The sequence below is a fragment of the Eulemur rufifrons genome, chromosome 4, assembly GCF_041146395.1.
Source record: "Eulemur rufifrons isolate Redbay chromosome 4, OSU_ERuf_1, whole genome shotgun sequence".
NCBI lineage: Eukaryota > Metazoa > Chordata > Mammalia > Primates > Lemuridae > Eulemur > Eulemur rufifrons.
Window position 1 is genome coordinate 82,188,595 of NC_090986.1, and position 14,905 is coordinate 82,203,499.

Below are 14,905 nucleotides of genomic sequence, written 5' to 3' on the forward strand. Positions count from 1 at the left end.
TCTATATAACTATTACTGGTAAATGAAGAGTTTTTAGGAAGCAGTTTCTGTAATGAAATTTCAAACATTCTGAACATTTGAACCTGTTGTGTTGTAGTTACTATCAAGGGCACATTGTTTCAAAACTTGCCAGCTGTGCAATACTTTAATTTAGGTTTTTAAGTAAAATTGCTGCTCAGTTAAAGGAAAGCAGTGTTATGTCAAGCTTTCAATAATTGTTTGTGTGGAGTAGAGACTTTTGTGTTATATGTATAGGCTGGATGAAATAACGCTTAACTAGTTGAATAAATATACAAGAATAAATTGTATTTAGACGACGAAAATTGTTTATTTTTAGCTTAGTGCTCTAAAGCTGTTTTGCATTGCATATTTGAATATATTTCAATATACACATGGTAACAGTCATTTCTATTTTACGACTTCAGTGGCCTGGGAGGAAAAAATAATTGGCCCCAGTGGTTATTATTAGATTTTTTTATGCCTGGAATCTAGGCATATGTCTTTGATCTTTTAGAATAAAAATACTAAAAATAATCTGTGGTCGATTTCATGTAATCTGATTCACTAATTAATCTTACAATACAAACTGGGTGCTCTAAGCATTTGTAGTATATATATGTATATACACTAATATATATGTATATCTGTATATATAGCCTGGGAGACTGAAGTTTCTTTTCAGTGTTCTTGTTAAGTAAATGATGATGGAAAATTTCAAAATTTTTAATGGAAAGTGATGTCCCATTTCACTCTTTTCTTTTTGATTTTAGATGGGAAATGTAAAGTCATAAGATCGATAGGTTGACTGTGACAACTATGTTTACTTACAGAGAGAACAGGAAATGAGAATGGGTGATATGGGTCCCCGTGGAGCAATAAACATGGGAGGTAGGGATTTGAAGCAAAAGGCTTCTGTAACTTCCTTGTAATTCTTTGGGGGACTGTATATGCTGTTTGTGGTATCTGCATATCAGTAAGAAACTAAAATATGAAACCAACACTTGTAAAAGTGAAATCTCTTACCTTTATTAAATTGAAATAAAACACAATTATATTAAAAATGTATTTCCAGGAAGAAAATTTTTATTTTGTTTTTTTGAAGGCTAAAAGATATGTTATACTTTGATAGGTTTAATGAAAGATATTTATAAACCAGATTTTGATAACAGCCTGAAACTGCTTTAGTCATTACATGGCGTAATACAACTCTGTTGTGCTTTTAAAATCAAGTTTCATACCTTCAGATTGGCTTTCTTCCCCTTGGAAATAGTTTCTGAGTTGCATTTTTAAATGTTTTTAGAGCATTTTATAGATTTCTATTTTCAACTAGATTTTGTAACTTTGAAGCTGCTAATCAGTTCACTAAATATTTAACATTTTCCCCTTAACTGCAGTATTGTGCACAGAAGTACACCATTTGGGGACCTCTGTGATTTGTTAAGGAAATGAGATGTGTCTTGCTAATGCATATCTTTACAATTGATGTAAAGTTTTTAGGAAAATACCTACATTACCTACTTTAATATAGATTGACATATATAGCCAGATTGTCAGTGAAGTAGTACCAAGTAAATATACTGAGGAAAAAATAAGTGTAGAGTATCATAGGTCTTATTAAAATTGAAATTTGTAATGCCATACATTCAAATATTGGATAATGAATTAAATTTTGTATATATTAATTTCACATTAAGTTGCCCCATGAAGCTGTCATGAAGTTAAAAATCTTTATATGACTCAAATGTATATATTGTTTTAAAGATTGCATTACCATAGCATCTAATGTACCTAAATGAACACATTTACAAAATGCACTATGTTCTTAGAATATATAGTATTTAAAATGAAACTGAAAACATGTAATATGTGGATTGAGCAATTTTTCTGTGATTAGCTCATTTTTTTTTTAAAAAAAAAACTCTCTGATGCCAGTTCTTCAGATGATCTGAAATCATTTATTGCTGTTTACTTGGTCACTTTTCTACCAACAAGTAGTTTATTGAACATCTCTGGTATACAAAAGAAACATGAAATATGGTCCCTTGCCCATAAAGAACTTAATTGTGATCCTAGTACATTTGATGCATGAAATAGTGAACCAAGAATATGTAAGTTGTAAATTACGAAGCATAGTTGAGTATATAATAATGTACTACTGGTGCAGTATTTGTCTTTTTTAGAGTAAATTCTGAGATGGTATATAAGATAATGTGGTTTTCAGGATTGTAAAAGTGAGAATATTGTGGACTGTAGGCAGTTTGAAAGGCCATTATAATTATTAGATTGTCGTTAACATCAGAACTAAGCTTTAAAATGGTATAAAACTTAAAATCATAGGCCGGGCGCGGTGGCTCACGCCTGTAATCCTAGCACTCTGGGAGGCCGAGGCGGGTGGATCGCTCGAGGTCAGGAGTTCAAAACCAGCCTGAACAAGAGTGAGACCCCGTCACTACTAAAAATAGAAAGAAATTATATGGACAACTAAAATATATATATACAAAAAATTAGCCGGGCATGGTGGCGCATGCCTGTAGTCCTAGCTACTCGGGAGGCTGAGGCAGTAGGATCGCTTAAGCCCAGGAGTTTGAGGTTGCTGTGAGCTAGACTGACGCCACGGCACTCACTCTAGCCCGGGCAACAGAGTGAGACTCTGTCTCAAAAAAAAAAAAAAAAAAAAAATCATTTCTGATGGTGCAGAGAGACCCCAAAAGCATTCTGTTTGCTTGATTAGCAACTTTATCAGAAGTATGAGGACATAATTTTACATTCTTCATTTAGTTAAGGATTCAAGAGAATTTAAAATTTTCATGACATATCTACCATTCTCCCAGACAACCTTATTTATCTTTTAGCACTTATTCTACTAAAGTTCAGTCCATTTTAATTTTTTCTTTAGTCTTCATGCAATGTGAGACTTCATAAAAAGGTTTCCTGGAGTTATTAATCATTATCCAGTTGGGTTGCTGTTGAGTAGGTAAAACTGTCATATCCCATCAAATTACATTGAAGGAATGTGTCAGCATATTTTCTGTTGTATCATTAGTTTATATACCAAGTAAAACATAGATTATAAAGCTACTTTTCAGTTAACCAGATAACGCTAACATTTCTTAGATCTTTAAATTTAATTCATTTATAGCTATGTGGTAGAAGATGTAATTACTAAAAATAAGGGTCTCAATTACTGATAGTTAGAAAATAGTTAGAAATACTATTTTTATTTTTTTATACCCATAGTTATATATAGTTATATTCCAAATTCACAAATGTAGCCATTACATTCTGAGACAGAGAGAGAGAGAGAGAGAGAGAGAGATTTGTCCTTAATTTTTTTGGGGGGAGGAAAGATGAGATAAGACACCTCCTAGATACTGTTCTCTACTCTTCTTCATATCTCTACTCTTTCATTTCTAGATTGTGGAAATTATTAAAAATGGGTATTTATAGCTATACTGAGGAACTGGAAGTATTGAATAAAGAAAGGGTAGATTTCTCAGCAAGAGCATTTGGGATTAAAAAAATAATTCCTTCCTATGAAGTTGCAAGGTTCCTGGGGATTGGATTCAAAGAACAGAAATATGATAGCAAGAAGTCTCATTTCCTCCCAGGGGGTATCATATTTCTGTTCTCTGAATCCAATCCCCAGGAACCGAAGTTGCAGTTGCAAGGTTCCTGGAGATTGGATTCAGAGAACAGAAATACGATACCCCCTGGGAGGAAATGAGACTTCTTTCTCTCAGCTGCTCCTTGGACTCAGCCATGTACAGAGTTCAGCTGCATTATGGATTATGTAGAGTTGTGGGTTTGAATAAAGACTTCTACTCCTTTTATAATATAGATTTGAGAAACTGAGTTCTGAGTGTCAGAAAATTGACCTACCTAATGAAATACTAGAAGAAAACCCTAAATTGGAATTAATCTTTGCTTTGAATATTTGGTGATAAACAAACATGGCACTTAGGAAAAAAATTTCAAAGAAAATACTTAAAAATGTCGTATTTTTAAGTATCATATATGTGGTATTACAGTGCAAACACTATTTCAATTAATAAGAGATAGATGGATATCTTTTTGATGAAAAAGTTTGAAGTATATCAAATGATTGTCCTCATTGCTGGAATTCGAGCATGTTGAAGAGATACAAATAGCTGGGTTAATATTTTATCTGTATTTGGCTTCAGTTGCTTTTAAGAATAAATTTTGTCATGAGTCATTTTAGTTTATTTTTGGTTGGATTGCATTTTTCAATATAAAGTTAAAAAATACCTCCTGTAATTTTTTTGGGGGGGTTATTCAATAACTATATATAAAACCAAGTGCTTAGTTATAGTGATCTTTATTTATATATATCGCAGGAAATGGTTTTCCCTCTCACAGCTTTATTTATGTGCTAATGTTTTTGGCCATGACTTGAAAACAATTATGTGGTTTTCTAAGTGCTGATCCTTTGTTCATTTAAACAGGTAGAGTTTAGTCACCATTGTTAGGGATTATTTGGTTTAAAAGCAGACTATAGCAAATAATGATGTTTTAAAACTTTCAAACTGTTACAGTCTTAAATATCCTAAAATAAGTGATAGTTGCTTCATTGGTTTTATGTACATTTGTTTTGGGGATGAACATTCTAGAGTGTGGGTAATGCTCTGTTGCAGAATAGATTAATATGTCCCATTTCCCTTCTTAAGGAAGGAAAATGGTTTTTATAATAATGGTCTTGCTATATAGATTGCATAAGTATTGTTAAATTTTAAATGTTTACTAAACTAAGATAGGACAGCTCTAAGTATAGATTGTTTTACGTAGATGCGTTTAGCCCAGCACCTGCTGGTAACCAAGGTCCTCCTCCAATGATGGGTATGAATATGAACAACAGAGGAACTATACCTGGCCCACCAATGGGTCCTGGTCCTGCCATGGGACCAGAAGGAGCTGCAAATATGGGAACTCCAATGATGCCAGATAATGGAGCAGTGGTAATGTATCATAAACATTAATTTGATTATATACAGTAATATACACTTCTGCCCCAAAGATAACTTCACACTTATTATAATGTGGCATCATTTGTTTCGGCAGTAGAGATCAATAACCAATGAAGAAAAAACAATTTTGTGAAGTTATATGTTGATTTATAAGAGGTAATTTTTAAGTAGCCCACAAATCAGGATTACCACCTGTGGCATGCTGTGATACCTCAGTGTATAGGAAATACATATATTAATTAGATATGTTTCAGTCTTTTAATTTGTATCCACCTTTTACGAGCATTCCATGTAATGGTCAAATTTTATGATTATGTTCTTTTCTCGTGTGGACTCCTTACCTTTGGTGGGGACAAAACTCCAATATATTTGAAAACACAGATTTCAGTAAATATTTTTAATAAAAATATCATTTGTCATGATTTATTTAAAAGAATTTAACTGTATAATTAACATTGAAGTTTTTGTGTATATTCTAAACATATGTTGCTGCATCTTTTTCACAGAATTGCTAATTAACATTTGTTATTAAATTTAAAGTGGACAGTTTTTCTTTTGGATCTGAGAGTGTGAAGATATCTTTGTGTGGGTTAAATATTATAAAAAGAAGGTTTTTCAGTTGCAGTTTTTATATTTGAATATCAGTAGCAAGAATGATACCTTTTATCATTTCTCTTAAGGTCTGTCATTCTATAATTGGGGCTTTATATAGACAAAACAGTTTCTCATTGAGTATTTGGGAATGTTTTAAATGACATTTAGAAAAATTGGTTGATTGTATATTTTGAAAAGGCAGTTAGTTTTGGAACTGCCATATCAAATCTTAAGGCGCCATTGCTGCTAAGAAAAAGCACTGCCAGTTAAACTCAGACATGCCATCAGTTTTAAATTCATTGTGATTGTTAAAAAGTAATAAATCGTCATCTTAGAATTGATGAATACATTGTTTATCATTTTTTAAATTTATTTGCTTCATACACTCTTAAGAATTTGGAAAAATTGAACATGCATATAGTTGGGATTTTTAAATGATAGTTTGTACAGGGAGATAAAGAGGCAGTGCGTATCTACTACGATGGCGCATAATGCAGTTAGTGCATTTGTTCCTTTCATTGGAGGCTTCATTTTATAGTAAAATGTCTGAAAGCTAGTACAGACTTACACTACTTTGGCAAAGTTTTTGTGTTGCATATAATCAGTAGTAACTTACAAGTAACATCAACTGTCCCATTTTTCTACCCCCTCCTTGAAATTGTAAAGTTTATTTACATATCACTCTTGGTCTTTTCTGCACTGACGTTTTACTGCTGCACTTTAGGGAGTTCTATTCAAACTTTGAGATTAATATGTGTGGTTATTGTTGTGAAGTTTATCAAAATAGTTGATTCAGTACATATTAAGTTATCAATTTTTAGAACTAAATCTATTTTCACAATAATAGTCTTTCAAGGAAAACACCTCAGAAATTTCCATATTGAAATCATAATTCTTTTTGTGTTTGTACTAGTGCTTTCTGTCTTAAAAGCACTGATGTTAAAAATTTTTAGAATGTTTACTTTTAAAAAAAGAATGTGATGCTGCTCCCCAGTTTTATTTCTCTTATTAAAAAAGCAAAGTTTCACAGCATAGCTTTGTGCAATGTAAGTTTTTTTAAAAAGCAATCAGCGCATTATTATAATACTGATTAGGCTTAAGATGGCATTTGTTTATGCCATAAAATCAGTTTTTTCATGAAATTGGGGCATAGCATTAGCAATATGTAAATCTTCAGATGCTGCATTTAAAAAAAAACATAGTAACTAACTAAATTGCTCCTTTCTTCCTTCTATGTGTGATCCTGATTCTGCTGGACTTTCTGCTGAACTTCATGACACCACCACTTGGGATTTTGCCAATTTTTTTTGTCACTTATATTTGGCGTGTTCCAAATGGACTTCATATTTATTATGTGGTATTATAGCACAATGATAGATTTCCCCAAGGACCACCATCTCAAATGGGCTCACCTATGGGAAGTAGAACAGGTTCTGAAACCCCTCAAGCACCAATGAGTGGTGTGGGTCCTGTAAGTGGTGGTCCTGCTGGCTTTGGTAGAGGAAGTCAAGGGGCCAACTTTGAAGGCCCTAATAAGCGTCGTAGATACTAAACATTCTTTCATTCCTGGCAATATAGAAAAAAAAAAAGTCAGTGGTATGCCTTTATACTTTATCTGTTACCTGGAAGAAATGGTTTTATTGTTAATGTATGTAGACTTAAAGTTTTTTTTTTTGTAAAACCTGAGGTTTTTGTATTTTTCTTTATTCATAAGCTTTGTAGATTAGAATGGTAATGATGATGCTTATCATTTTGAATGTTAAAATGTGTTTGTGACTTTAGCTAAATATAAGTATGCCATAGTACTGTGAAATCTATGTAGTTACTTAATCTCAATAAAGAAATCATTTTGGATAATTTAAAAATGTTACCAGTGGTATTCTCTTATGGATTTACTAAACTTTGCTGTAACGGTAATGCTTTGGTTGCTTTAACTAATCCTAGTCCTTTAAAAATGAAAATTATTTTGCTTTTTGGTTTGTGCAAGTAGCCTTGAAGATGGAAGCTTAATGAAAGCTAACTTCAATACGTGGTAGATAGAGTAGTATATTTGGGAGTGGGTGGGTATGGGAGTTTAATTTGTATAAGCCATTAATGTTATGTGAAATCAGAGTTGCTGCCTACATTTCATATCGATTCTGAATATTCAAGTATTCTAAGAAGAATTATTAAGGATATCTTTAACTTGTGCTGATTTTTCCAAATAAATCTTTTCAATCTTGAAAAAAAAAAACTGTTTGAAGGCAAATCTCTTTTGCTTATAAAGTAATGTCTAGTATGAATCTCTCTGCCTGTTTATCATTGTACAGTTAGTGTTACATCTTCTTTAAAATCAATACTGTTGAGTTGGTTGTTAATTAAGGATTTGCTGTGTGATTCATGGTGAATTAGACATTACTGGAGAATGTAGGTTTCTAGACGTATTAAAAAATGACTTGACTCTGCAGTGTTTAAATATTTCTCCATAGTTTGGTAAGTCTCTCTGGTAAAACTCTATGATGGGCTGGGACTGTCTCCAAGGACTACAGTTCAGATGGTGATGTTAAAAAGCAGAGAATTAACTTGAGAAGAATGGGTAGGGTCATAGGAATCTGCTTGGATCCCTCTACTATCAAATACCTATTTTCAATTTTGATTTTCAATGCTAGGGAGAAACTGATTTTATCAAATTATAATGTTTATTCCAAAACAAAATTATACTTAAAAATTTGTATGTTAGTCGTGTTTATTTAAAATTACACTTAAGGAATGATATATTTAACTATACCACAAATCTAATTTATCAGACACTGATCATAGCACAGTTATTTCTCATATAACCTTTCAATGTATTATTATATCATGCTTTTAGCACCTTTCTGAAAGATAATATGCTATTTTTAAATAAACAGTATGTAAATAGTGCTTTTTATTTTTCCCTGGTTTCTCTTTTCGCTGGAAAGCATATTTGGAAAGAAATAAATTTGGTTAAAGTCTTACATAAAAGCAGTTGGTTGTAAAGCATAATTGAGATGTATTCTTTTGTACCAATTAAGTTTATCATATGTACTATTTCATGTTCTATTTTTTAGACACAATAGTGTGGATGGAATTATTTTCTAGAATTTGCACTATTCATGGGCTTTTGTTTTTGGCAATTCTTTGAAAACATGATTTGGAAATTGTAAAATAATAGTTGAAGATGATTATTACATTTTTCTTGAGTGTGAGGTGATGGAGACTGGGATTTGCTTCAATTTGTGACGTTAATTGGGGAGGAATTTTAATATTAATTATAATTTTTAAGTGACATATATTGCACTTAAGTCTACCTTTCCTGTCATCTATATTTTATTCATATAATTCTTAGGTAAATTTTAGCATTATATATTACTTCAAAGCTGAATTAAGATTGGGAGAATCTTGACTCCTTGATGTTAATACCAAGCTACCTTTGGCCAAGGCTGTGAAATTCTGTATGATTCATTCAAGAACGTTTGAAAGCCAGTGCACAGAGATGTCTTATTCTCCTGAACATCTTAGTGTCCAGGCTCAACTCTGGCTCCAAGAACAGAGTTCTACACAGCTTTTTTCCGGCATCAAGAAAATCCTTGTTCCAGTATTTACCAAGTTTACCCTGGGAACAGTCAGCTTCTGAGTGACAGTCAAGTGGAGCATCCCTGAACTCCTAGTTATTCAGTTCTTAGCGTTTTTGTACAGTTTTGTATAGTGTTTTTGTATAGATAAACTTTGCAACTGGCTTAGTCAGTTTTTTTTCCTGTGAATTAGTATACCAAGGAAGATTTTTTTGATGTCATTTGCTTAAAGTGGTAGATATAAAAATAAAGAGGAAATTCAATATTAGCTTTCTAAATTTAACTATGAAGTTGTTATATATGCTATCATTTTTTCCATAAAAAGGCAATATGAAACAAGTTTAGTATTATAATGCCACAATATTATGTTTCTTTTTGTGTCATGATTTGAAGTACTGAGTTTAAAGTCTACAGGACTTAGGCTTCATATGCTATTTGTAATTAATATGCATAAAATAAAGGAACACCCATTTTTCTAAATGTTCTACTCTAGCACTGTGTTTTGTCAGAATTTGCCCCCTGTTTTTGTTTCTTTTGAAAATAAGTACATTGATTTTCTTCTTGACAGATGCAGGTTTTAAAGTTCACTTGTATTTTGTAAAATTCTATTTGTTTTCTTGAGCTTTTTGGATTTTTCTATCTAAAGATAGTGCTGAGTGGTCAGTGAAAGAGATTAAATATTAATTTTTAACCTTAAAATATTGGTACTGTTAGAAGGAAAATATGTTGCTGGAATTGCCTTTTAATAGAAATAGGAATTATTAACAAGGGCAGTGACTGAAACTTTCATTCTTGTTTTTCAAACACTAACTGAAATTATACCTTTACAGTTTATTCAGAAACATACTTGTTGACTATTTCAGTAACTTAGTGTTTATATGTAAAAGTCTGTAATAATTATGAATATCAATGTGAATGATCAATAATCACTAATTAATACATTGAAGTTATGTCGATATTAATAATTACAACATAGATTCTGAATGAGAAAAGGACATAAATGTGTGATTGAAATAAGTTTTGTGAAAGAATGTGATAAAATGTATGCTAAAAGCTTGAAAAGGTTGAAATTTAGTGTCAAATGGTACTAGTCAAAAATTAAAAGGGCTAGATCACTTCGAAAAATTAGAGAAAGTTACCTAGAGAGTATGGTGGTATTTAAATTTTTTTTGTGTGTGTGTTAATAGTTTTGTTACAACATCTAATATATTAAACTCTATTCCTGAAGTGTCAGAGGATACCAGTGATCCAAAAAGTCAGACTTCTTATTTTCAAGAATAAGACAATGAATATCCATATACGTGTTTCCTAATTTAAAAGTTCATGGTTTCCTTTGTATAATTAGATATTTGTAGGCATGGACTTTTTGAGGGGTGGGAAATTATTTCAGAAAGTAGCAGGCTTCATATTACTTCCCCCCTAAATATTTCAACGTACTCTCCCAAAAAGTAAGAACATTTTAACGTCAGTTTTATACCAGAGAATTTCCTCATCAAATCGAAAAGTCAAGTCTCTTAATTTATGTGTCTAGTATGGATTTATTTCATTGTATGCAATACATATGATTAAATAAATTGGGACTAGTCTTCTACTTTTAATAGTATTGTTTCTTTTCCAGCAGTCTTCATTATTGAATTTAAAAAATAAATCATTTTCTTGTGTTCATACTTTTTTCTAGTGGTTTAAAATGAAGTATGCCTACTGTTTCCCAAATGACTGTCCTTCAGGTAATATACAGACAGTTACTCTGCAGAAGTACTGAAGAATTACAGAAAAAATTTCATACTATCTGATCTTTAGAATCTGGATTTTTAAAAAATATCAGAAGTACTATCCTCTATGTCTTGTAAAAACATTTTAAATTTTTTTGTTTCCGTAATTACTGAATAACATTAGTGATTGAAGTTTGAAACTGAGAAGGCAATATTTAAAGGCCCTGCTATGGAGCTATGTTATGTTTTGATTTTATTTGACCCTTTTTCCTGTAAAACCATGTTTAGATTATACTTATCTCTAAGGATTCTTCTTTATTGTTTGATTTTGTTTTTTATTTACCTGGTGAAATCAACAGTGTATGTTTTCTTTGTTTTATTACACTTTGTTTTCTTTTTGAATAACAGAAATGCATTATTTCCAGGTTGAGGATACTGAAATTCTTAAAGTTAGGTAGCCAGAGTTTTGTAAATACACATTTAAAAAACTTGTTTCAAGTATGTTGCTTGCTTTATGGATTGAATCACAGTTATCTCTACCAGTTCCCCCCTCTGCAACAGATAATTATGTTTTGTTGGCTTTGCTAAAAAAAAAAAAGTCAGAATTATTCCTTTCAGCTTGTCTTTCTGATTTAAAGAAATGAACTTCAAAAGAGATGGTATTCTGTTTGTATATATAAATAAAATTTCAGTTTTGTCTCATAGAATACAATCACCCAGATTTCATGTGAGGCACTTCAGTCTCAAAATTAAGACTAGAATTAAGTAGATTTAAGTGGAAGTGTACTTAACTTGAATACATGGGTTTCTTTTTTTCTTTTTAAATTTTCCCCACATTTTAAAATAAAGTTGGTCAATAAGAAAGTTTTTAGAGTTAAAAAAAATTAATACATTGTCCTGCATTGCATTGATAATAATATAAGTGGACTTTACATTTCAAAATGCTCTCTATAAGCAGTTTGTTGGTGGCATTGAAGATGTTAAAATTGATAATTTTATGTATATTTGATCTAAATTTTTATTTTTATCTTTGATCTATTTTTATTTAAATGTTTGTCTAAAATTTTTTCTAGTCCTGTCAAGACAACTTTGCATTTTGATTAATTTATGTATGGTGTATCCTGTGAGGTAGAAATTATACGTATATGCACCAGTGTCAATTACTTAAATGAGTAGCCACAGTCCTTATGTTCTATGTGTTTTCTCTGACTGGATCTCTGATATGTACTCTGTGTTGTTCTAGCTTCTTTTACGGAAAAAGGCATTGTATGTTTGTTAACCAACCAGGCTTTTGTGAATGTGAATGACTGTATGTTTTTGGTTTTAGAAGAACTATGTAAATATAATCCTATGTTTATTAACTTTGTCGTGTTTGGTCTACAAGTTGCCTATGTTTTTATTTTTATGTTTATTTAAATAATTTTTTTGCTAATTTACATTATCTTATGTGAAAATAGAGAAAACACCTTAGTGTACATTTTGTCAGAATGATTATAGTTGATTTTTCATGTGGTTTTACATTAGTAGATAATGTAAATCAGTATATCAGACACTCCTTACATTTAAATTTATGTTTGGTGTTTTTATGTAATGAGAGAAAAATAGACTGAATCTTACATGGTCATGCTATGTGAGTTTTAGTTATTTCTGACCTTTTTGGTATTGGGGGCAATAGTAACTTGCTCAGTAGTTTACTTAGTTTATGTTAATTCTTTGAGTGTATTACTAGGCTTGAATATTTATGACATTGAAGTGAAAAGTTTAGGAATCTGAAAATGATAATTGGAGTAATTGTTTACAAACTATTTTCTTAGTCATACATGATTTTAGATTCATGTCACTCAGAATTTTACCATATTCATAATTCACTGTAGCAATATATATTGGGGCCCTACTTACTGTAGATTGGGCACTTTTCTAGGGCTTAAGCTAGAACAGTGGACAAAATCCATCCTTTAAATTAAGGGACAGCAGCCATACAGACATCCCTCTAAATCATTGTTTCCCATACTCTTGTGACATGCATTAGGATTACTTGGGAAGTTTATTAAAACACAGATCTCGGAATTCCATTCCTCGGTGGTCAGGAGGTCTCAGGTAGAGCCAAAGAATGTGCATTTCTAACAAGTTCCCAGGCGATGGTGCTGATGCTGTTTCGGGAACCTCTCTTTGAGAACCTCTGTTTTAAAACATTGCTTCTCAAAAGAGACATCGTATTTTTGGCTGTGTGATCTTTGTTGTTGTTATAGATGACTGTCCCATTACAGTGTAGTTTGTTTAAGATCCCTGACCAATCATTGAGACAGTTTCCAGCAATTGCCAATTGACAAGCACTGCACAAGTTCCTTATTTTTGACTAGGAAACATAGTAGCTGTGGAGTGGCACATAACACGTAAAATGTATTCATTATGCCTTCTAGGGTCTTATTGTTGGCTTTACAAACCTGGTTAATTCAGATGAAGAGAGACTATAGAAAAGTACATTTTGAAAATTTTGTAAAAGTTTTTCACTTAACTGATCCCCATCTGTCCATACCAGTATGAGTGATGAAACACTGTAATAATCTGTATTTGTATCAGTGTATTTGAACATGCTTATGCCTGATGGATGAAGGTGCTAGAAAACCATTTTGGTCTTTGCTTACCATCCTGACAAATATGAACAGAATGATACAGTTTTGGTGGATTAAAATCATGGCCTTTTTCTTTTGTATAAGCTTGTCTTTTGTTTTTCTAGATTGAAGATAAAAGATTTGATAACTATGTTTTCCAAGACGATGAGTATATTTATTACACATAATTTCATTTCCTTCATAGCCTCAAATATATGTGTGTGATTCAAAGCTATTCAGAATTATGCAGTACATTAAATAATTAACTTGGCTTATAACAGGAGCACATAGTTGCTATATTGACTTTTTTCCAAGATATTGTGACTATAATAGTGCAAAGAAACAATCACCCAATTTTAAGCCTTTGAATATTTCAGAAGTTAAGTTTGTAGAGAACATTGGCTTTTGATGTATGTATGCTAAGAGTATCTGTATCTAGGAAACACTTTAAGTGTAGAGACTTGTTTCTGATTTTAATCCATATATCACCTGGTGTCCTGACTCTGTTTCCCAAAGACCACCCCCAGCATAGAATTTAGTATCTTCTCAGTTTTTCCAGGAAACCTACATTGATCAAATATTTTGAGATTTTTGCAAATTAAATGGTTTTGGTTCTGGGAAAGGTCTATCCCTCTGTGCTGAAGGAAGCCATCCTGCCTACCCTTTTGTCTTTTAACTTTGCACCAACTCACCTTTCCTCCTTTTTTCTGTTCCAGAGTCAGATTCCTTGTTCAGGGAAGCCCAAAACTAAGATTCTAGGCTTCTATCCCAACATGGCTTATTAACCTATTTTCTGACTTAGGAAATCTCAAGCAGGCTAATGAGAGTAAAACTTTTTTTCATCTCTTTAAAAAAAAAAATTGTTGTGGATACTTGATTTTTTTGACACAGTTTTTCTTGTTGAATTATTTATTACTAATTTTCTTCAGTCAAGAAATGATTACTTTAACTCCTGTAACACTAAAATGAGTTACATATCTACAAAAATCTGTGCTTTAACTTTTAGGCACATGAATGCAGGGGGGAAAAAGAGAATTGCCTTGAGTTTTGACTGTGTCCCATCCTGTACATTACTGAAGATTTGGAATATGGTTCCCACCCTCCCACCCACATGCAAACTTATCAACCCCACTGTTATGTTATTGGGAAGCCATACAAATTTTAGATTACATTTGATCTATTGCTAGTAATTGAGATTCATGCATGATGATTAATTAGGAAAAATAAGACAGCATGTGTTTTTTTGTTTGTTCCTTAGCTGTATATTATGCTATGACCTTTATCTAGAGCCATTAACACTTTCGTAAAAATTAGTAATTGGAAGATGGGAAGTTGATGGGCAATGACATGTTCCAAGCTTGGTGGGTGGGAAGTGCAGTGTAGAAAAACTGTATTCACATTCTTAAATTCTGCCTTGCAATATTAATGTA

At 31.9% G+C, this 14,905-nt stretch overlaps 1 protein-coding gene across 5 annotated transcripts in view; it reads left to right on the forward strand.

Annotated features, from left to right (window-relative positions):
• Positions 1-14,905, forward strand: part of PSPC1 (paraspeckle component 1) — an 85,600-nt gene that overhangs the window by 51,244 nt on the left and 19,451 nt on the right. Inside the window, exons 7-9 of one of the 5 annotated variants that reach the window (XM_069467464.1) lie at positions 831-888; positions 4,804-4,973; positions 6,943-7,805. The exons of 2 other annotated variants lie outside the window; for them this stretch is intronic. In XM_069467464.1, the coding sequence (XP_069323565.1) occupies positions 831-888; positions 4,804-4,973; positions 6,943-7,128 (414 nt within the window). In that variant the 3' untranslated portion in view covers positions 7,129-7,805. Of the gene's footprint in view, positions 1-830; positions 889-4,803; positions 4,974-6,942; positions 7,806-14,905 lie in introns of those variants that run through there. 2 more of the 5 variants (XM_069467465.1, XM_069467466.1) reach the window with 2 other exon arrangements.